Source organism: Brachycentrus maculatus, unplaced genomic scaffold, assembly GCF_059751285.1.
Source record: "Brachycentrus maculatus isolate JH-2025_06_01 unplaced genomic scaffold, ASM5975128v1 h1tg000199l, whole genome shotgun sequence".
In the NCBI taxonomy this organism is placed as follows: Eukaryota; Metazoa; Arthropoda; class Insecta; order Trichoptera; family Brachycentridae; genus Brachycentrus; species Brachycentrus maculatus.
This window is the reverse complement of record NW_028280950.1, coordinates 2,831,590-2,854,304: the sequence shown is the minus strand read 5'-3', so window position 1 is coordinate 2,854,304 and position 22,715 is coordinate 2,831,590. Positions and strand designations below refer to the sequence as shown.

The window sequence follows — 22,715 nt, the reverse complement described above, 5'->3', positions numbered from 1 at the left end:
CTTTGAATCATGCTCAGATTTTATATTTACTATAGTATACAACATCACGCAGTTGAAGTTCGAGCTTGGTTAAAATTAATACAAACGTGTTAATGGCTGCTTAGTGTGTACAGTGAATTCATAAAATGTTAATCGACCCATTTGAAATTAGTTCAGAAATATTTAGTACAGAAATAGTGAGGCCAACAAAAATCTAAAAATGTATAATTCAAAAGTGATATTCATTATCCTTTTATGGAATTTATCAATAGGGCAGGTATTATCCTCAAAACACGTTTGCCCGAAGCTCTGTGTATGTGATTTACATGATGGATTCAAAAGAGCTTCTTGCAATAAAATTAATATTATTGATATCGATGTGGGAGTGCCAGAGAGTGTGGAAATTTACAATTTGAATGGAAATTCTATACAGCAGTTGGATGATTACTGTTTTAAGGTTTGTATTTTAAGTAAATAATTCATATCAACATTTTGATATACCTCACATCGGAACAGAATAAAATAGTAGTAAATTTATTAAATGAATAAAGAAATACAATTTTCTTTTTCGCGGAAAACTGCGTTCTAACATGATCTTTCATGTTATCATTTTTATAAAACCACAATAAAAACCACATGAATGTTTATGTATTATGCATTTTATATTTATCTTTATAGATACACAATTCAATATTACTTAGAAAATAGAGGCACCGACAGAAATGTTCTTATTTTCATATCCTTATGTAAATCATTTTAATCCGATTAATTTAGTAGCATTATCAAAAGCAAGTAAGTTTGGATATTAATACAAGTTAAGTAGAATATTTTTTAATGGGATGGCAAAGTAAATTATTCTTTATGTTATTTATATTTTGCAAAAATGTGGTGACATCACCAATGACTCAAATTTCTTTTATTTTCAGAACATGGGGTACAAATTACTTATTGAGATGGATTTATCAAACAATATGATCTTTTGGATTGGATTACACGCATTGGCTGGTTTAGAAAAGTTAGAATATTTGAATTTAAGTAACAACCGACTTCAATCTCTAGCACCTGATTTGTTTTGGTATAATAAGCAGTTAAAAACCTTGGATTTATCGGGAAATAAATTCTTGTCATTCGAAAACAAGCCATTTTTATCTCATTCCAACTTAAAGGTACGTTTACGACCCACTTTTCAAATTAATTTGTGCTAATTAATATATTCGGTTAATATATTCGGTTTTCAATCATTTATTTTTATTGCATATTTATTTAAGCTACAGTGATTGTTCTGTTAAATTTTAAAGAGTTACAAATTTTGAACACTTCTATCATCTATCGAAATGTGTTGTTTTGGAGAAGACAGGTGTCCATTTACTTTATTTATATCTTCCTTATAACAGAATAAGGTATACCACCTTTATAAATTAAAGTAATAAGTGCACTTGATCAGAAACATTTGTTTTATGCATACATTCCATGAGTGCGATGAAACTCGATGATATGTGATTATCTTCATACAATTTCTTAACTTTTTATTGTTGTATATAATATTTACACAAATATGAATGTTTTTATTTGATTTTCAGGTGTTAAATCTAAGTCATTCTCAAATATCATTTCTTCCTGACATGGTTTTTTCTGAATTGCCGAATTTAACTGACTTAGATTTGAGTAAAAATTACATGATTGAACTTCACATTTCTGTTTTACAACCGCTGACAAAATTAAAATACGTCAAATTGGATGAAAATAATTGGCACTGCAACGGAGCGTTCAATGATTTGCAAGTGTGGATACTAAACCAAAAAATGGATTACATAACACAATGTATGGTGAAAGACAAACAGAAAAAGTTTGAAAAAATGATATCGCTCGTTCCGATTGACCTCGAAGAAGAAGAAAACTTTGCTCACCAAAATTTAGATGAATTGTGGGATTTAAAAAGCGACGACGACTTTCAAATGAGAAATGAAACCATTTTTAACAATTCCCTATCCTTTGTAGATAAATTTAATGCAAAGTTTCCATCCCTCTGGAGTTTAATAATCGGATTTCAAGTTGGAGTATTACTCGGGATGATCGGGACTTACTGCTGGATGGCCCAGCTGTGTAAGGGGAAGAATATACGTTGCAAAAGTAGACGTCAGATTCAAAGAGAGAGGAACGCTTTGACGAATAATGCTGAAGACCATTTATTGTGGAACACCTCGATGCGGATTCAACCTAATACTGAGACACCACCAATACTTCGAAGGCAGTTGTCCAGTCCCAATGCATTCTGTCGGAGTGACTCCTGGGAAGCGGCGAGTTTCCAAAGCTTTTCTCCCTCATTCCAGCCTAGCCAGCGGGATACGCACATTGGGAATACTCCTGTAAGATCTACACGGATCCAAAATGGTTATGAGACCCCACCTCCGCCGTACCGAGAGGTCATTCACGATAGGGTTATAAACAATATTCCTGAATGAATTTAGTCAAATAACACAGGCTGACATGTTCTTCCTTTGTTTAGCGAGTGTTTTTACTTTGTTTGAGGGCTCTGATTATGAATCTGAGATCCAATACTTCATAATTGATTCCTTAAAATTAGAACGGCTTGAGTAGTCGGTGTAATATGATTACGTGTGAAGTATGAAGCCTGAGAAACCATCATTAAATATACTGCTTATTCTTAAATATTTATTTACAAAGACTTGAGAGCATAATTTCTTATATTTGTAAGATGTTGTCACATCCAAATACAAAACATGCATAAAGTGCATTCTTGTATACAGTGATACACATTTTTTTTGTCAAGAACATATCCAAATTATTCTCGAAACATCGCTGCCTACACAACCTTCAGTTTGTGAAAAATAAGTGTTTTTTATTTTCATTTTCCAATTCGCTGTAATGATATTTGAGTATTTCATGATTTTGGTCCTTGCAATATTGAATTAACGAGCTTTAATTGTATTCGAATAATATGCTGTGGTTAAAGATGTGTATTGCAAATGTTATAGTTTCCACGGTGTTTTTGTTCCCATAAAAAAATGGAGTATGTATGCCATTCAATTTAGAATGGTCGATTTATTTAAGACTAGATATATGATGTAAAAATGCAATCCGCTAGTTGATATTTGTCAGCCTGTGTAATATTCCTGGATAAAATTAGTCATACATGAACAAAGATATTGTGATTAGACATATAAACAGAAATGGAAAATGTGCATCACACGGTATTGATTTTTTTATTCATCGGTATTCAATCATATCTACATGACGCAATGCAAGTTCAGTATTTTTAAGATAGCAGTAACATTTTATCAGTATTTAAATACAGATCTTGGAAATAAAAGTAAATAATAAAAGCCACCACATATCATAATATATTTGGTATATTATATTTTGAAATAATATTATAATAGGAATGATTGTAAAATAATAAAGCTCAATAATGTTTTTAAAAAGGTGGTTTATATTATATTTATAAAAATGTTATTTTTTTATAGATAAGATAAGCATTAAATATTCAATAGATAAATACTTGTAATAGTGACATATCGCTCACTCCTTTCAAGAACGTCATAAATCAAAATTCGTCAATTTTCAGTTGTGCATGTTGTCCGAATGCCCAGAAAATGTACTATATCCCAGCAAAAGCGGCATATTTTTAACTAAATATTTACCCGCTACAGGGCAGAAAGTGTTGTTTTTGCATTTTGAATAAAAGGTATTGTTTAATTATTTTTTTATATATACTAAATATTTTTCAAATGAAGAAAAAACCTTCAGGTTTTACATAAAAAGATCTGTTGCACAATAAAAAGTTCAATAAGTGCCTTGATATTTATTTTTAATACATTGTATTATATTTTTAAACTTTAAAAACGTTCTCCTGAAAAATCAAGTTTTTTGATTTATGACGTTCTTGAAAGGAGTGAGCGATATATGAGTATTATGATAGCATACTTTTATTGAATATTGAACACACCTTTGTTTGCGTACTTTTAGGAGAAATATCAAGGCCTCAGATGGCAAACGTGCTAATTAATTAATTTTCAATTTATCAATGCAGAAGTGACGTAAGTGGATGCTCTCTACCAATACAAATGCGAAAATTACATCTCCTTTACATAAATATTTGTGACACCTAGATGATAAATATTAGTGTACTTGGATGCTAAAATGTAAGAAGACTATCTTTTTCAAACTTTTGTACTAAAAAATGTCATTTTAACAGAAAATTGTGTAACATTTTTTTATCCAAAAAGTAACAAGTGTTATTTTTTCATTAGAAACACATACTATAATTCTTAATTAAATAATAAATGGAGAAATAATAATAACTTAACAATGTATTCATTATTTTGTTAAACATTTAAATTGGTCTTCTGGATATTAAACAAACTGGTGCATATTTTCATTAATTGGTTCGGCAGTAACCTTGTGGTAAAATCTATTAATTTTTTATTTAAGTTTTACTTATGAAATAGTGGTATTTATTAAGTAAAACTTAATTTAAAAATAGTACACTTTTGTTTGAATTTGTGATTAGTAGGTACATTTGCCCTCTTGGACATCAATATGTATATGTATTGGTTATCTATAATATGCATGCCAGTATTATCAACCACGTTTTGATATAATTATTTGAAATCATATAAAACATTCATAATCTTAGGCATAGATATAAGACAAAGATAATAAATAGTGTTGCCAAAGATTGCATAAATATTATTAAGAAAAAGAGAGGCTGTAGTGTAGTTATGTATGTATATAGAATCTGGGGAACATTATGCTAATATATTGTTTCGAAATGACCGGGATTTTCATAATCTTTACTTTATTGTATCCTATTTGTTGACAACATAAAACAAAATAACTAAACCTGTGAAAAAAGTGATATAAATATGGAAATCTATTTTTTCATATTAAAAGTAATATATTTTTTACCTTATTTTTTGTATCATATATCGATCACTCCTTTCAACAACGTCATATATGAAAAAACATGATTTTTCAGGAGATCCTTTTTAAAGTTTAAAAATATAATATAATATATTAAAAATAAATATCAAGCCACTTATTGGCACATATTACTCTTCGGCAAGACTAAGTGAAGTATTGATTTCTATTGTATTTGTTAAAAATGCATGGAATATAGATTTGAAAATTATACACATTGTACTCAAAATTATGTGTGTGATATATCGCCCACTCCTTTCAAGAACGTCATAAATCAAAAAACTTGATTCTTCAGGAGAATGTTTTTAAAGTTTAAAAATATAACACAATGTATTAAAAATAAATATCAAGCCACTTATTGAACTTTTTACTGCGCAACAGATCTTTTTAGGTAAAACCTGAAGATTTTTTCTCCATTTGAAAAATATTTTATATATCTAAAAAATAATTAAACAACACCTTTTCTTCAAAATGCAAAAACAACATTTTCTGCCCTGTAGCGGGTAAATATTAAGTTAAAAATATGCCTCTTTTGCTGGAATATAGTACATTTTCTGGGCATTCTGAAAACATGCAAACTGAAAATTGACAATTTTTGATATATGACCTTGTTGAAAGGAGTGAGCGATATGTATTCAGGTATACCGTGGTCAGAAAAATAACCTTATTTTCACAATTTCCATTAGGTGTTTTATATCGCTGATCAGGTAATCAATATTGTATAATGGATCAATAATAAATTGGGGTTACGCAAATTACTTTTATTTATGTAAACCCCCATATAACGTTGAGAAAGCCACCGCGTTATCGGAGGAAACTTTATATGGGGTTAATGTTTTTAAATTGTATTTTAATTTTAAATTACTCATTTTCTCTGGTTAAAATGTAAAAGAACAATATAAAACATTACCCCATATGTATAAAGATCCCTCCGATAACGCGGTACCTATCTCAATGTTATAGGGGAGCTCACTGCATTTCATTTTAATTTTTCTCATTATTTAATTCAACTGTCTAAAAATGGTAATACAACACTTCTATCTATAATATAACGGGAGCAAATTTTTCAAAAGTATTTGTACCCAACATGTGCATTATTTATGTAAAATAAAAATATATTAAAAACCGTCATTTTTAATTATTTAAGTTTTCTAATACGCATATAAGAGCGATTTTGTAATTTTTTTGTTTGTTTATACATAGACAACTATCATTTATAAACCCTTATCCGCATCCAATGGTGCATAGGGCACTGCATCATATAAACGCAGCGTTATCTAGATCGTTAACACATGAAGAAAAGGTGGTCAGCCCTCCGCTCCGGTACCAGTCCAGGGTAATATTGAACAAATATAAGAGTAAAAAAATCATAAATATTTATTTGACCCCCTCTGGGAATTAAACATCCAGAACGGTAGCCGAGCGTGCTGACCATTAATCCATGGAGGCGGACATTATCATTTATAAGGATGGTAATATAGATAATAATGGGAAAATACATTCAGGGTAAAAAAAAAACACCTTGTAGAATATCAAAATATTGATTTAATTTTAATATAAAACTTTCATCAATAAATAAACAGCATATTGAAACATCTTTTTCTTTTCTTCAAAAGCATATCAACTACATTTTACTATATAAGGACTAATTTATATTTAAATTAGTGCATTTCTGCTAAGAAAAGGCACAAACTCGATGTTGTGTTTATATTTATAAAAGCATAGCATACATGTTCATAAAATTTCATGCGCAGTCAATGCATTAAATTTTGATTGTAGATTTGTTTATAATTATATAAATTTTGGATAATTTCTTTTTATATTTTGAAAATTTACATAAATTAAACTAGTTTTTGTATAAAATCAAATAAATTCATATAAATGCCAAAGTTCAAAAATAAAATGATTAGAAAAGCAACATTCAAAGAAATAATTTATAAAATTTATCACACACTATAAAAATAAAATGCATTAAATAAAAGCTGAATGAATATTGTACATGTTTCATCTGAACTGTTGGTTCAATTGAATATGAACAAGAGTATGTTTAATACAAACATAAATTTTATCATGCATTACAATGTATGGTTATTTACAATTAAAAAAAAAAATCATAATTAAGCTCAAATCTAATAACAGAAGTAATAAACAACATTTTAAGTTGTACAGTGAAGACTTGTTCAAACACATAATAATTTTTCACCATATTTGAAAAATATTATGAAATTCTCGTCCCTCCAAAGTTTTTTTTTTTTGATAATTCAAAATAATATTTTGACTCAAATTTGAAATAAAATTACAAGAAGAGCATTTTTTTTCAATTAGGAAAACACATGGCTTATTACGCTATATGATAGATGACACATTCTTTACTTATATGAAAACAAATAAACCAGTGTTAACAAAATATTTTTCACATGTTATTATAGCCTGTTATATTTTGTCCGCCTCCGTAGTGTAATGGTCAGCACGCTCGGCTACCGTTCTAGAGATCCCGGGTTCGATTCCCAAGGGGGGTAAAATAAATATAAGTGATTTTTTCACTGTAATATTTATTCAATATTACCATGGACTGGTTCCTGAAGCGGAGGGCTGATCACCCTTCCTTCATGTGTAAACGATCAAGATAACACTGCGCTTATATGACTCAGTGCCCTATGCACCATTGGGGTGCAGATAAGAGTTTTATATATATATATATATTTATATATTAACATGATTCCATGATGAATAGGAAAAGGGTTTAGTTACTAATTTCAATAGGTTTTTTTTTAATGGATTTATTTTGACAATTTTGTATGGTTTTTTTCCTTCCAATTTGATATAAAAAACATTTAAATTTTGGTGTCTTAAATTTTGAACTTTAGCACCAAAGATGGTTGGTTTAACAATACGACTGCTACATATTACTCTTCGGCAAGACTAAGTGAAGTATTGATTTCTATTGTATTTGTTAAAAATGCATGGAATATAGATTTGAAAATTATACACATTGTACTCAAAATTATGTGTGTGATATATCGCCCACTCCTTTCAAGAACGTCATAAATCAAAAAACTTGATTCTTCAGGAGAATGTTTTTAAAGTTTAAAAATATAACACAATGTATTAAAAATAAATATCAAGCCACTTATTGAACTTTTTACTGCGCAACAGATCTTTTTAGGTAAAACCTGAAGATTTTTTCTCCATTTGAAAAATATTTTATATATCTAAAAAATAATTAAACAACACCTTTTCTTCAAAATGCAAAAACAACATTTTCTGCCCTGTAGCGGGTAAATATTAAGTTAAAAATATGCCTCTTTTGCTGGAATATAGTACATTTACTGGGCATTCCGAAAACACGCATAACTGAAAATTGTCGATTTTTGATTTATGACGTTCTTGAAAGGAGTGAGCGATATGTACATAACTCAAAATAAAATTATTACTTTCTCTTTTATTATTTACAATATAAATTCAGACTCAAACATTATTAATCACATTAAAATCATTGTATAATATTGGCACATTGAATTAAAAAAAAAAAAAAAAACAATCACGCAAATATAATATTTTAAACAAATTAGAAAAGTACGCCTGTACAAATTGATATGTATGGATACTAATTTGTACATAAATCACATTTGAAGTACCTTCTCTATAAGATCCTTATAATTTATATTCTAGTCTAAATCATAAGCTGGATATTCATAGTAGTGCTTCCCTTATCTGTAATTACTCCAATAAAGGTGTTGAGTTACTATAACTGCAAAAACCGACACGCTGCAGTGTGCAACATCACTGTTTGTTTGTACCGTGTTTGCTGTCGGATCCCATTAGAAAATATGAGAATGTTATAAATGGAACATAAACTGTTGCATGCTCAAGAGTGCATGAACGTATCTATCTACCAGTAACAATCCCGAAGTGTTGGAAATGAATTAATTTTGTGGAGAAAAAGGATAATTTTAATGTTCATCTGAGCCACAAATAAGCTAATTATAAAACACTTTGTTTTTTGTGAACCAACAAGACCACAGTGAAACTGGATTGATTAAATCAGTTTAAGTGATTACATGTCTACCAGAATATAATACACATACCCGAATATTGCTCTATGCGCTTAAAAAGTTTATATACAGTATATGGAATGCATATGATTAACAATAAATTTGTATAGCAAAGCAATATTTTTTGTTTCCTATATAATTTTATCACAAAACTACAAAATTTAAAAGTTACATAATACAATATAAATACTATGTACTTCTAATGTAGACACCTATGTATGTGCGTAAAATATAAATAAATGGCATTCAAATCACATGTACATAATGACACCAGCAGAAATTTCCCATAATAGTTCCCATGAACCATTAAAAAGTATAATACACATTACAAAATATTTCTGTGTATTTTAAGTTCAATCAAAATGAACCATTTGTATTTTTATGTAAAATTAACACTTTTGCTTTTCTTATTGGCCACTGACCATGGAAAAAAGACTCCAGTTTGTTGCATAGCCCTTTATGAATCTATTAAAATTTTTATTAATGTATGTATTTTATAAAAAAAGTATTAGAAAATTATTGTTGAACATTGGGTGATTTGTATCGGGTTATCAGGTACGGGGGTGATCATGAGTCTGCTTGGAGCACTAGTTGGGAGATGTTCATGTACTCGGGGTGGGAGGAGAATATCTCCACCAGCTGGCTGAAGGTTGGTCTCTCTTGGGGGTTGTATGCCCAGCAATCCCTCATCACGGAGTAGATCTCTTCAGGACAGTCGGATGGCCGAGAGAGACGCTCTCCCTTTTCAATTATCTCTATTGCCTGGAATTATCAATTATGTGATAAGTCATCTTTTAAATTGGAAACCAAGATATGATTTTTTTTTATTTAAAATATCTTTGTATTCATTGAAATTTAACAAGTAACATTTAACAGTAGTAGAAAAACTATAGATATTTTTCTCCATTTCATTTGCACTTGATATCGACGTCCACCTTTCCATGGCATGTCACTTCACGGCATGGCATTTCACGCAGAAATACGTGTGAGAGAATATCAATTGTTAAATGTTTACAACATTTTAAGTGTGTCCAAATACTTATTCCAATTAGGAGTTATTTATCAGCAGGCACCTCCGTGTTTGGAGCGCTACGTGCAGCGCAGTCAAGGGATAACTGGAGAAGAGTCATTGCTTCCATAAGGATCACAACCCTCAGTAATGAGGAATAAGACAGAAAAGAAGCAGTTATTTTTTACATTATTTTTTGACAACCAGATGTGAACAAGTATTTGGGCACACTTAAAATGTTACAAACAAGCCTATGACAGTCGTCGTAATCCCTGTAAATGCCCAGACTTCCAAATGATTTCTTCTTCATCTATGTTGAGATGTTCAAAAATATTGTTAAATGTTAATAGTTTTCTGGGTCATGGTGGTGTTGTCATTCCATCTTCAAACTAAATGATACATTTCAAAAAGCAAGTAAGCATGATTTATAGAACGTCTGCCCTTAAAATCTACAAGTAACAGGCAATCTATCTATACACTGAGAAATTACAATGTTTTAGAATGTATCACGCTCAGTACTCAGTACTTACATCGACCCCCCTCTTGTCCCCGTAGGGCTGCTTGCCGTAGGAGTACATCTCCCACAGGGTGACCCCGAAGCTCCACACGTCGCTCTTGTGCGAGAAGGTCCCGAAGTTGTAGGACTCGGGGGCGTACCACTTGATGGGCCACTTGCCCCCCTGACTGGCCTTGTAGTACGAGCTGTCGGTGGACAGGGCTCGGGACAAGCCAAAGTCACTGATCTTCGCTTGATGTCTAAAAATGTTAAATTATAGATTTTTTTAAGGTTAGTAAGGAGTAATCCACTGAGTCTGTCTGTAAGTAGAAGAGAGCGGATTGGGAATGATGGTATGAAAGGTACATTACATTACATAAAGCATTTGAATGGCAGGAATTAAACATGAAACACTTAATTCGTAATCACTTAACTCTAACCTCTACTGCTAGATATGGGCCTCTTCCGCTTCTTTCAATTTCCTCCTCATCATATAAACGCAGTTTTATCTTGACAGGCAATCAGTCCGCCACTGTGGTGTAATGGTTATCAAGTTTAGCTACCATGCTGGAGGTCCCGAGTTCGATTCTCAGGGGGGGGGGGGGTTAAAATAAATATTAGTGATTTTACACTCCAATATTTTTTAAATATTTCTTTGGACTGGTCACTGAAGTGCAGGAGTGATCACCTTGCCTTCATGTAAGTAACGATCAAGATAACACTACGTCATATGATGCAGTGTCATATACACCATTGGGTGTGGATAAGGGTTAGAAGAAGAAGTTTTCTTGATCGTTAACACATGAAGCAAAGGTGATCAGCCCTCGGCTTCAGGTACCAGTCCACGTTAGAGAAAATACATAGTGCAACTAATCTGATTTCATAGTAGAAATAAGGAAGGGATACAAGTAGACATTTAATACATAAAATGAACATGTATTTACCTGTCGGCCAAGAGTATGTTCCTGGTGGCGAGGTCTCGGTGCACGAACCTGCGGTCCTCCAGATACCTCATCCCGCATGCCACCTGGCAGGCCCACAGCTTGAGCTCGTACCCCGGGCTGGCCTGCTCCGGGGTCTCCAGCAGGAAGTTCAGCAGCGAGCCCAGCGGCGCCAGTTCCTGAACCATTGCCAGCTGCGGAGACTGGAGGCAAATAATGAATTTGATTCTTAAATTGCAAGGCAAAAACTACCTTACAAGTCCTCAAAATCCTGTTTAAAAAATGCATCGACTGTGTACTACAGGTTAATTTTTTTACTCATGCGACACTATGAGATAATATGATACGTGAGAAAGAGACAATGTTGTATGACAGGATGAATTTTCCTTGTAGTTTAAGTACATCAATATATAATAATTTCATTATTTGATTCAGCAGTGACTTTGTGGTAAAATCAATCCATTTTTAATTTAAGTTTTACTTATTGAATATCACTATTTCTTAAAATCCAATGTGACACGTGTTTCGATGCATTCCGCATCATTTTCAAACACAGTGTTTGAAAATGATCCAGAATGTATCGAAGTGTTACAATAGATTTTAAGAAACAGTGGTATTTACTTAGAAAAACTTAAATACATATAAAATACCAGTGTACACTGTGGAGATTTCTTTGCAAGAAATCATCCACACAGTCTTAATTTTTTTAGATATATCTGCGGGTGTAAAAGTCGAAAAAAACACTGCAATAATCGGATCAAATAAAAATAATAAATTGTGCGGTTCTTACCTTGCAGATTCCTATGAGGCGGACAATGCACACATGATTGAGTCCCATCATGACCCTGGCTTCGCGAAGGAACTCCTGGCTGTTAGTCTCCACATGCTGCGTGTGGAGAGTCTTAATAGCCACCTGGATGGGAGCTGACGATGGAGGAGTATAGGTCCCTCGGAGTACTGACCCAAACTCCCCCTCCCCGAGTACGGAGCCCATGGTCAGTTGACTGCTCAGAATAAAGTCTGCAGTGGAAAAAAAAGTACATTCTACAAAAGCAGTTAAGAATTATTTATGACATAATGAAAATCAGTCATGTATTCAATATTTTTGGAGAGCATAACAATACCTTATATTAATATATTATATTAATATATTTGACCAGCGACCGGGTTTCGTCGTTACCGACATCATCAGACTGATAATATAAACAAAGTGGAAAAGCTAAAAATATTGGTTTTAATCTAATAATATATTAAAATGCAATTCCATCACAAAGTGTCAGTGGATAATATATACCTTATATTGGTCAGGAGTCAACAAAAGGAAAATAAATAACAATTTATTACGCTAACAACAAAAAAAGCTGTAAAACTGACGTTTGAACGAACGAAAGGATAGAGTAAGTGCATTTAATATATTTATTCCAAATTTTTACTTGTTGTCTTCAAAAATAATAAATTAGGAAGGTTAATTTATATCAATATCAGATGCAAAAATACCATCCTGATATTGAACTATTTTCCATCCATCATCTGAAATCAGTTGTATCTTAAATATGTTGACAAAATATAAAAGAATCGACTGTTTGCAATACAATGTTAACCTTGAGTCGTCGACAGTTGTCCAGTGGAGTCGATGCAAATTTCGCTGTATTTCTCAGCTAACTGCAAAACGGGCTCGTTGTTCTTGGGCAGGTCGTAAGTCTCGAAACTCAGGTTCATGTCGCTGGGATTGGGAGGGAGACTCAACGTGGAGGATCCCAGGAGGCTCAGCTTGGAGGTGGGGCTGGACAGGACGTCCTTCTTGGACTGCATCACATTGTTGTTGCTTGCGCTCTTGCTCTTGTCGTTAGTTGCGGATGGCGGCGGGGGGGTGAGGGGAAGGTTATTGTTGATATTGCAGAGGTTGGACTTGATGACGGGGTCGGTGATGAAGTCCGTGGAGAAGGAGAGATTCCGGGTGAGGAGGTCGATGCACTTGTTGTCCACGGGCAGCGGAGGTATGGGAGGGGGGCTCGAATCCCCCACGGGAAGAGAGCTCTTGCGCGGAGACTTGCTGTGTTTCAATGAGGCTGTCAGTGGTTTCTTTGTTCGATGAGGTGAAGTTTTCTTTGTACGGGGCATTGTTGAAAACTGAAAACAAAAATGCCATTTTGATGTAATCAAAATTAAATCCAGCCTCTTCGGATCACCCGTGTATTTATTTTGAGTAGATTTACTAAAACAAAACAATTTTCAAATCAACTGGCTTTCACAATGTTTTGCTGAGAAAGAGCCGAAGTATGTATTGAAAGAGACGTATATTGGAAAACTACAATAAAAAATTTGAGTCAAAATGGTTAATTTCTAATGTTTCTCAAGCAGATTTACTGAAATTTAAAAAATGCATTAGTTTTGAAAATACATAAGCAAAACAATGAAAATGCATATCAAATGACATAAAAAAGAATTTTCATATTTTAAAGATTTATAATAAGTCATGTGTTCAAATAAACGTTTATATGTTAAACATACATCCAAAATATAGGAAAGACATTGTTTAAGGAAATTACAATTGAAAAGAAAAGGCAGAACATAAGAAAATTACTTAAGATAACAAACACTCTGAAATAACACAGTATTTTTTCATGTGGTAAGTAGTGTTTTCAATGTTTGGTATTCAAAACGGTAAAGCGTAGAACACGTGTGAACAAATGAAGTCAATTTGTTATACTTAACAATTAACAATTTAGTGTGAACAAACAATTACATTCAGAGCCTCCAGTGTGATTTTAACAAAATTAGCATTCTTAAGCCAGTGAAGACAAGATCCTCAGGTTAGGAAGACGTGTATTACAAATTTATAAAAATGGATGGAAAAGAACTGTACAATGTTTTATACATGAATGTAAATTAATTTACATTTGCTTGATTTGCCACAATATTTATTTTAATAATCAAATCACATATTCTGTAACTCTGTAACAATATTTAAAATAACAATCTTTAGTTAAAAAGTTTAATAAACAAGATTGTTTCTTTTCAGAGACTGATCTTGTTTAATTTCAACAGTAGTGCATTGAATTTTACTATTATGGCAAATACAAAAATGTAAAAATTAACATCAATATTATACTTGTTTGCTTTGTAGTGCCTTGAAACTATTACCGTAGGTTAGCATCTGCACGTCGCTACAATACTATTGAAAGGCTCTGAATAAAATTCATTCTGTCGAAAATTCGGATATTTATTTTTAAAAAAAAGTTAGGATGACATAGTGTGTGACCTAAAAGTACAGAATGAAATCAACCTCAGGCAGGGCTGGTTTGGGCAGCGGCGGTACGGGCATCTGTAAGCAGGTTGGAAGGCCATCCGACATCACGCTGTAGTGGTCCACCAAGTGCTCCAGAGAATCCAAGTACGGCCCATCGTCAATAAATAATTGATTTTCCTGAAAAAATACTTATTGGTACTAGGGAAAAAATACAGAAGTTTAGATTTGCTTTAAGATTCTGATATTTTTTTAGTTTAACCTGCCCGGACCTAAGAGGGGGATTTGAAAACCCCCCAAAAAAATGTTTCACTTAATAACTTTATAATCATTCAAGCAATTTGATACATATTTTTTGTAATTTTCACAATAATACTTAAGAATATGTTGGCATTTTTTGTATTAAAATATACAAAACGTGTCTTCAATTTATCCTTTGTGATAAGTAAATTCAAATCTTCAAAATATTTAATAAAGGCAATATCGTTTATCTGAGTTCGAATTATTGCTATAATTTCTTATATTAAAAAATTGTTAAAATTTTTCATTTAAAGAATTTTTTATATTTGCCAGAAATATGATATATATAGGAGTAATTATTGTACATGATCACAACACATCCTTTATCAGTCATCAATTAAGTAATTAATTTAAAATTAAGTAATACCTCTTTCCGAATGATAAAGTTATAGGGTACATTTTCGCAGAGCATGGTGAGCACATATGCGCCGGTATTGCGGTCACTGTAGCGCACCAGGAACGTGCCATCCGTTGAAGAGATGGAATGCTTCTTACAGAAGTCTGTGAGCATGTTGACAGCCTCCTCTCTGTTCAGTGTTCCGTGGTACCACTGGGCGCGGGTTGTCTTTGGTATTTGCGGAGAATAGTTTTCTAAAAAAAAGTTTATTCATAATATGTATTAACAAATTTCAGGCAAGTATTTTTTAACGCCTGCGGACCGCTGGTGACGAGATTTGATAATTATGTACATATAGTTACAAAGAGATTGGTGTACAATATTCATATAAAAACATGGAATAATTCCTTCTTTTCTGCCTTTGATATGAGGCCAGGGCAGAAGGTAAAAATACCGTTCACGTCATTACGCATCAATTGACTGAACGGGTAGAAATACCTTTACCGTCCGAAGTGTGTTGGTAAAAGTAACATTTTCGAAGATGTTTATGAGAAGTATTTCAAATCCATATTTTAAACATTTGACACTTAAACTGTTGAATATATTATCCATATTTACTTGTAAATTAATCTAATCACCATATCATTATTATCTCAAAACTAAAATTAGTTTAAACTAAGTTATAGAATGGAAAATTATAAAGTTAGTGTTTCAAATATTGATTGTATTTGTCAATGTAATTTCCGGGGAAAGAATGCTTTAATAGGCAATGAAATGGGAAAAAAAGATAACCACAGTTAGCTCTCTCAAAAAGCTTGAATAGGGTATGAAATGTAATACTTACTAAGAAGTTCATAGCACTCCGTCTGGTCAAACAGTTTGGCCAAATCTGCCGGAGTTTCATTGGCAACAGTTCGAGGGTTGGCCGGGGCACACAGATCAAGGAGGACCTACAAAAATGATCACAACATAATCAGTTAAATAAGTAAACAACATGTTTGCGATCTTATGTTCTAATAGTGAGCAAATGAAGCTGGCATTGAAAGGAACAATAACCGTGTGTTAACACATTTCGAAAGGGTGTTTTTTACGCCTGCGGACTGCTGGCGACAGGTTTTGATAATTGTGTACACAGACTTGTGTGTAGTTTAGACCTCAACAAAGAGATTGGTACATAATCTTCATATAAAAACATTAAATAATTCCTTCTTTTCTAAATTTGAAATGAGGCCAGCGCAGAAGGTAAAAATACCCTTCCCGTCCTTTCAATAGACCGAATGGGTAGAAATACCTTTCACATCCTTAGTGTGTTGATAAAAATTATAACAACCTTGACACATTCAATGTGACCCCTCTGGGCGGCTTCGTGTAAGGGAACTTTTCCGGTTTGTGCGTGGCGAATCTGGACATTGGCCCCGCCATCCACAACCAGTAATTTCACTGTAGATGGAAAGTTTGATTGGCATGCGTACTGAAAAACAAAAGAACAGGATGAATACAAATGAGGAAGAAATTATAAGACGAATTATAATAATAAATAATAAAACCCTTATCCGCACCCCAATGGTGCATAGGGCACTGCGTCATATAAACGCAGTGTTATCTTGATCGTTTACACATGAAGGAAAGGTGATCAGCCCTCCGCTTCAGGTACCAGTCCAGGGTAATATTGATTAAATATGACAGTGAAAAAATCACTTATATTTATTTTACCCCCCTTGGGAATCGAACCCGGGATTGAATAAATATGACAGTGAAAAAATTACGACGACGAATTATACAAAAAAAAAAATACAAATATACCACCATATCTTCTTAATCACCATTATTTATTTTGATCTCCCCTGGGAATCGAGCCCATACCCTCCAGCACGGTAGTCAAACGCGTTTACTACGCAGATGGCCACAATCATAAAAATATGTAAATTGCTTTAATAAACATTTTTAAATTAGTATCGTCATTTTGAATTTACAAGGATTATTTTGGAAAATAACGAAACATCTTCTAACCCTTATTCACACCTAATGGTGCATAGGGCATTGCATCGTATTGACGTAGTGCTATCTTGATTGTTGCTTACACAAAGGCAAGGTGATTACTCCTGCGCTTCAGGGACCATCTAAGCATTATAAAAAATACCAGTCCAGGGTAATATTAAATTAATATTATAGTGTAAGATCACTAATATTTATTTCACCCCCTGGGAATCAAACCCAAGACCTCCAGCATGGTAAATAAACACGCCAACCATTACACCGCGGAGGCGGACATGAAGCGTACTACTTTTTATAATGCTTAGATGACAAAATTTTAAAAGCGTTTAAAGAATAATAATTGAGATGTATTAAAAATAAAATAAAATATTAAGGACTAACATGAAGAGGTGTGTAGCCCGCGGTATCCCGACAGTTGACGTTGGCTCCACTCTGTATGAGCTTGCAGAGTATATCGTCCTTGCCGGATCTTGTGGCGAGATGTACGGCCGTCTGCCCGTCTTGGTTCTTGGCATCTCGGCTGTGGTAGCCGCAGTCCAGCATCTTCGATACAACTGTGTAGTTTCCTACTTCAGTAGCCCTGGAAGAATCATAAAGGGCTTTTAATGCTTCAAGACCTAAAAAGTAACTACACATACATATTTATGTATGTGTGAAATATATACTAGGATTACATCTTAATTTTAGCAAGTGTTTTAAAGCCATGTTTCAATATTTGGAATAAACACTGGCTAGAACACCCTTGAAAATTGAAAAGCCTTTTTTCAAGAAATTAATTATCCTAAAAAACTTTTTAATAATATTTGTACAGTAACAAAACATAACATAAATTTATTAATAAATATATTTTGTATAAAGAGGATATATGGAAGTCTGGCTTACAAACTAAAAATGGCTGGCTTAAGTGATCACTTTATACATTATCAAACACTAAACATGTTGCTCAGATATATTTCCTTAGGGCGGAAATCTGGTGTTTGAAAGAAAGACTATTTACTAAAAAATATTTTATTTCACAATATACAAATAATACTCACTTATAGTGGAAGCAGGTTGACTACAGATTTGAACTTTTTTGAGATTGATGTTGCCAGTGTAAATATTATCATAAAATAATGCATTTATAACTCTCCAACTATTTTTTATTATTTGCGCAAGTAGGTCCTTGTGTAAACATTATTGTATGCGAGTGGTGGGGGAAGCTATTGGCAAAAAGAAATTAAAAGCATTCTAGTTTTTAGATCAACTTGAAAAAATGTCTAGAATATTCTATCGTCACAGAATTAGGCCAAATAAATTTATGTAATGTTAATGTATTTTTAGAGGAAAAATTAATTAAACTAGATACTCCATATTTTCAAATGTTAGTCAAATGTTCCTCTCATGGCCAGATGCCAACCAAGTAACTTCTCAAAATCAAGTAAATAACTTTTAAATTTACCTGTGAAGTAAGTTGCTCTGGCCGTAAGTCCTGGAGTTGTGAGGTGGAGGGTTTCCCGGGCAGACTACCGCCAGTCGAGTGACCAGCCCATTGGAGTCCCCCTGGTAGTGTTGGATCAGGGTGTCGAGGCCGTGGACAGTCGTGTGCTCCTCGATAGAGAAGAACGCATCGTCCCCGTGTCGTCTTATTTGATAGTGGACAACTTCACCCTGCGAAAAGACAATAATTATTAAAAAATATGAACCATAACGAAAATGCATTGCGAGGTTGTGGAGAATTTAGTCCGACTTTAAATTCATACAAAACGATTACTTTGCGGAATTAAAAATTTCATTAATTATAGGAATTTTAAGTTTAATCATTCGTACTAAAATATTTAAAATTAAATACTGATTTTTGAAATTTTGATTAGTACATTTCTAAAATAATGTTACGCTTACAACAGAAACAACAGAGACAACAGTATTCGGTGCTACAATGTAAGCGCTATATTCCAAATAAAAGTACGCAAAATACATTTTCGTAAGAAAGTAAGGCACAATAAATGTACTCACCTCATGTAACACTGAGAGAACATAATCTCCAGGAGATGTGTTACTATCCCTCACTAAAAAGACACCGTCTTCATTCTCTGAAAAACAAAATAACGCATGGTTGAAGAAAGTACAATGTTGAGATACGCCTGGATTTACTACAAAGTAATTAAAAGTGGTAGGACAGTAATATTTATACGATATTTTATTTGTAAAACAGTTCAAGAAGAAATGAGAAGGAAAAGAAAGGTATTACAGATCGCTCACTCCTTTCAACAACGTCATATATCAAAAATCGACAATATTCAGTTGTGCATGTTTTCGGAATGCCCAGAAAATGTACTATATCCCAGCAAAAGCGGCATATGTTTGACTTAATATTTACCCGCCACACAGTAAAAAGTGTTGTTTTTGCATTTTGAAGAAAAGTTATTGTTTAATTAATTTTTAAATATATTTAAAATTTTCAAACGGAGAAAAAACATTCAGGTTTTACATAAAAAGATCTGTTGCACAGTAAAACGTTCAATAAGTGGCTTGATATATATTTTTTAATACATTTTATTATATTTTTAAACTTTAAAAACAATCTTCTGAAAAATCAAGTTTTTTTTATATATATTACGTTGTTGAAAGGAGTGAGCGAGATAAAGGTCACTAAATTGTCCTGTTTGACTCTTCAAATGTTTTGAAGTACTAATTCTTCAGTTAAATAAGAGCCATGACATCAAATTAATTGCTGTTTTTTTGTTGTTGTTTTATTTCAGTTGGTAAAGTTTCTTTAAAAATATATGTATCGATTATTACATTTAAGTCATACAACGTTGCTAATTTATATATTTGCTGACTTTCTATACCTACATTATATATTTCAATTGATGAACTCCCGTGACCTTTAATTTTGTATAGACATGTTGATTCAGTGCAATAACGACAATCAGGATAAATTAGGAAGCAGCCCAAAGTTCATTTAAAAAAAATATGTTTTGCTCAAATCAAATTTAACAAAGTGCATTGCACCCTTGGTGTAAGAACAGTTGAATAACCAACTTATTACTTTCGGAGTGGAATAAAGAAAAGACAATCGCAAAAAATGGGCAGAAATTTGTATTCTGATATGAGGTAGGTACTGTACTAAAAAAAATTGCAATATTAAATGATACTTATTTTTAATATAAAAGGAAATTCATATTTTTAATACACTTTAATACAATTAATTTAATAATATCTAAATGGTTAAATATCTGGTGTTAATGATGTAAATACATTTACACATTGTTTTCTGGCGGTTTTTCCATCAACCGCGACCCTAATTATACTCAGACAGTCTGTCATCTGACCCTCAGTATACTAATCACAAGTAACCGCAAACTCAATTCTGATCTATAAATATTTTTTGGTGTCTCTCGCGCTCTCAAAAGTAACAAATAGAACCCTCATAAGCGTCTTCTGCTCTCTACCAACAGTGTATAAAAGATGCTTTTAAGCGTCTCCCGCAAACAATATGTGAAAAACACATCACCATTCAAGAAAAAGCCACTAAAACAAAAACAAAAACGGAGTTTTCCTAGGCCATAGCACAAAACCTTAGAAATTTCTACATCAGGAATCAAAATGGCCTTTTTTTCTGGAATAAAAAAGGTTGTGTATAGAGAAATATAATTTGTAATTCTATTGTGGAGTGAGAACAGTCCCAATGACGTTTTTTTTGGTGATTTTTGCCTAAATGTGGTTGATATTACGGCAAGCAAAAAAGTAGTAAATGGTGCGTTGGAATGCCAATGTGGTTACTGACACCCATACTGACAGAAACCTAGTCACTAGTCAAATAAATTAAAATGGAAAAAGCTATCAAGTTCATGTTTTATTTATTTGATAAAATGCAGCTCCACCAAGAAATGCCAACAAAAAAACCTTTTTTTAAAATTATTAATTATAATAGTTTAAAACTAGGGGTCCAACATATTGAATAATTATAATAACTGTGTAAATTGTACAATAAAAAGCAGTTACATGAATGTTAATTATCAATTTCTTACAATCGGTAATTAATGGCGAGAGAATGACATAAATTATGAGGGAAAAAACAAAGTCCATTAGATTATAACAGTGACAAAAGAAATGTCAAGGACACAATGCATTAAATATCATCAAGTCATTGTAAACGATTATGAACATAAAAATCTACAATTAATGCATACATAAAAAAGGATAAGATATAATTATCATTAATTGTCAGTAAATATTTCTTCTAACTGGATTTTTAGCAAAACACAAAAGAAAATATTTGATCACGATTATGTATCTTGGCTGTAAACAAAATAGTCGAGTATATAATCTAAAATATAATTACGTATTTGGCTAATACCTTTCTTGAGTAATTCTTCGGCAGCATCTCTGGATATTTTCCCATGGAACCAATTAAGGTTATCGTCTCGATTCATCCTTAGCAGAAAGGAGTTAGTCTGAAAATAAAGCTTTATCGAATTAGTCAAAAACTACAAAGGTAAGATAGCATGTAAACTAACCGAAGTAACCGTATTATCAATATTGAATGACTTGTGCGTGTTTCGACATAAAGGACTCCTTTGAATTAGGATAATCTCAAGAGATCAATATATTAATTAATAAATTAATGAGTGACAGTGACATGACAAAAGACTTGTGACTGCAAATACAAACAATAATTTTATTTTACCACACATAGAACAGCTTCCGTATAGGATCAAAATGTATTTTTTAATACCCGAGTAAGTATGCTATTTTGTGTTAATAAAAAGAGATACTATCGTATTAAAAAAGTAACTGATTGTATAAAAACTATTTGAAACTTTTCGCTAGTTCAGGCATGCGTGTCACAATAAACGCCATTTTTATACTTGTCTCGCTCTCTCATGTTTTCTTCTGTCAATCGTCAACCACCGGAGTCAAAATACGTACTGTTTTGTAAACAAAATATTTTCTTCCGATGACTCATTCGAAAATCGAAAAAAAAAATCCAGAAACATAAATAATTTCAATGATTACATTACTTTGGTCATTATGATCTATTTAGATTATGTGAAATTTACAATACCTTTAATAATATGAATGACGTCATTGTTTTTATCATGTTTTTGATATTTAAAAACACTGAAAATCACATATTATGAAACTACTCTAGTTTTATAGTGCACTTTTGGCAATATGGATAACTTTTTAATAAAACAAATGTCAGCTATTAAAAACAACATCATTGCGACCAATAACAACGACCAAACTGAGCGGATTCGCTAGACGTCCACGCGCGAGATCCCCGGCTTCGTATTCGTACGAATGACTCATAACAAGGTCAATTCCGAGATATGAATCACCTTGATTCATTCAACAATAATAAAACTAAGTAAGCGCGTAAACTCCACAGAACCTGAAATTAAATACATTTTAAAATTAAAAGATATA

General features: G+C 32.4%; 2 protein-coding genes across 3 annotated transcripts; one reads left to right on the top strand and one right to left on the bottom strand.

Annotated features, from left to right (window-relative positions):
• The first annotated feature begins 31 nt into the window (after positions 1-31).
• Positions 32-3,323, top strand: LOC148307456 (uncharacterized). Its single transcript, XM_088263372.1, has 3 exons — positions 32-436; positions 906-1,145; positions 1,560-3,323. Exons 1-3 carry the CDS (start codon positions 200-202, stop codon positions 2,439-2,441), a joined length of 1,359 nt encoding a protein of 452 aa, XP_088119498.1. The 5' UTR covers positions 32-199; the 3' UTR covers positions 2,442-3,323.
• A 4,414-nt stretch (positions 3,324-7,737) lies between these two features.
• Shark (SH2 ankyrin repeat kinase) lies at positions 7,738-22,583 on the bottom strand. 2 transcript variants are annotated; one of them, XM_088263369.1, is made up of 14 exons: positions 22,351-22,583; positions 21,643-21,739; positions 19,296-19,372; positions 18,742-18,950; positions 17,682-17,880; positions 16,636-16,776; positions 16,150-16,255; positions 15,336-15,559; positions 14,708-14,848; positions 13,023-13,551; positions 12,212-12,441; positions 11,425-11,624; positions 10,515-10,740; positions 7,738-9,737 (listed from the first exon to the last, which is right to left on the bottom strand). In XM_088263369.1, the coding sequence occupies exons 1-14, from the start codon at positions 22,384-22,386 to the stop codon at positions 9,543-9,545; spliced, it is 2,610 nt and encodes an 869-aa protein (XP_088119495.1). In that variant the 5' UTR covers positions 22,387-22,583; the 3' UTR covers positions 7,738-9,542. The 2 variants fall into 2 exon arrangements, with proteins under 2 accessions (XP_088119495.1, XP_088119497.1); XM_088263371.1 differs by lacking the exon at positions 22,351-22,583 and adding an exon at positions 21,973-22,183.
• Between the last annotated feature and the right edge of the window lie 132 nt (positions 22,584-22,715).

Excerpts from the sequence above, each read along its gene's own strand:
- LOC148307456 (XM_088263372.1), top strand. The coding sequence starts at position 200 with ATGTATAATTCAAAAGTGATATTCATTATCCTTTTATGGAATTTATCA. Across the intron at positions 437-905 it reads TGGATGATTACTGTTTTAAG|AACATGGGGTACAAATTACT; the intron begins GTTTGTATTTTA and ends TTTTATTTTCAG. Across the intron at positions 1,146-1,559 it reads TATCTCATTCCAACTTAAAG|GTGTTAAATCTAAGTCATTC; the intron begins GTACGTTTACGA and ends TTTGATTTTCAG.
- Shark (XM_088263369.1), bottom strand. The coding sequence starts at position 22,386 with ATGATAAAAACAATGACGTCATTCATATTATTAAAG. Across the intron at positions 18,951-19,295 it reads TTCTCTCAGTGTTACATGAG|GGTGAAGTTGTCCACTATCA; the intron begins GTGAGTACATTT and ends GTCTTTTCGCAG. Across the intron at positions 13,552-14,707 it reads CCAAACCAGCCCTGCCTGAG|TTTTCAACAATGCCCCGTAC; the intron begins GTTGATTTCATT and ends TTTTGTTTTCAG.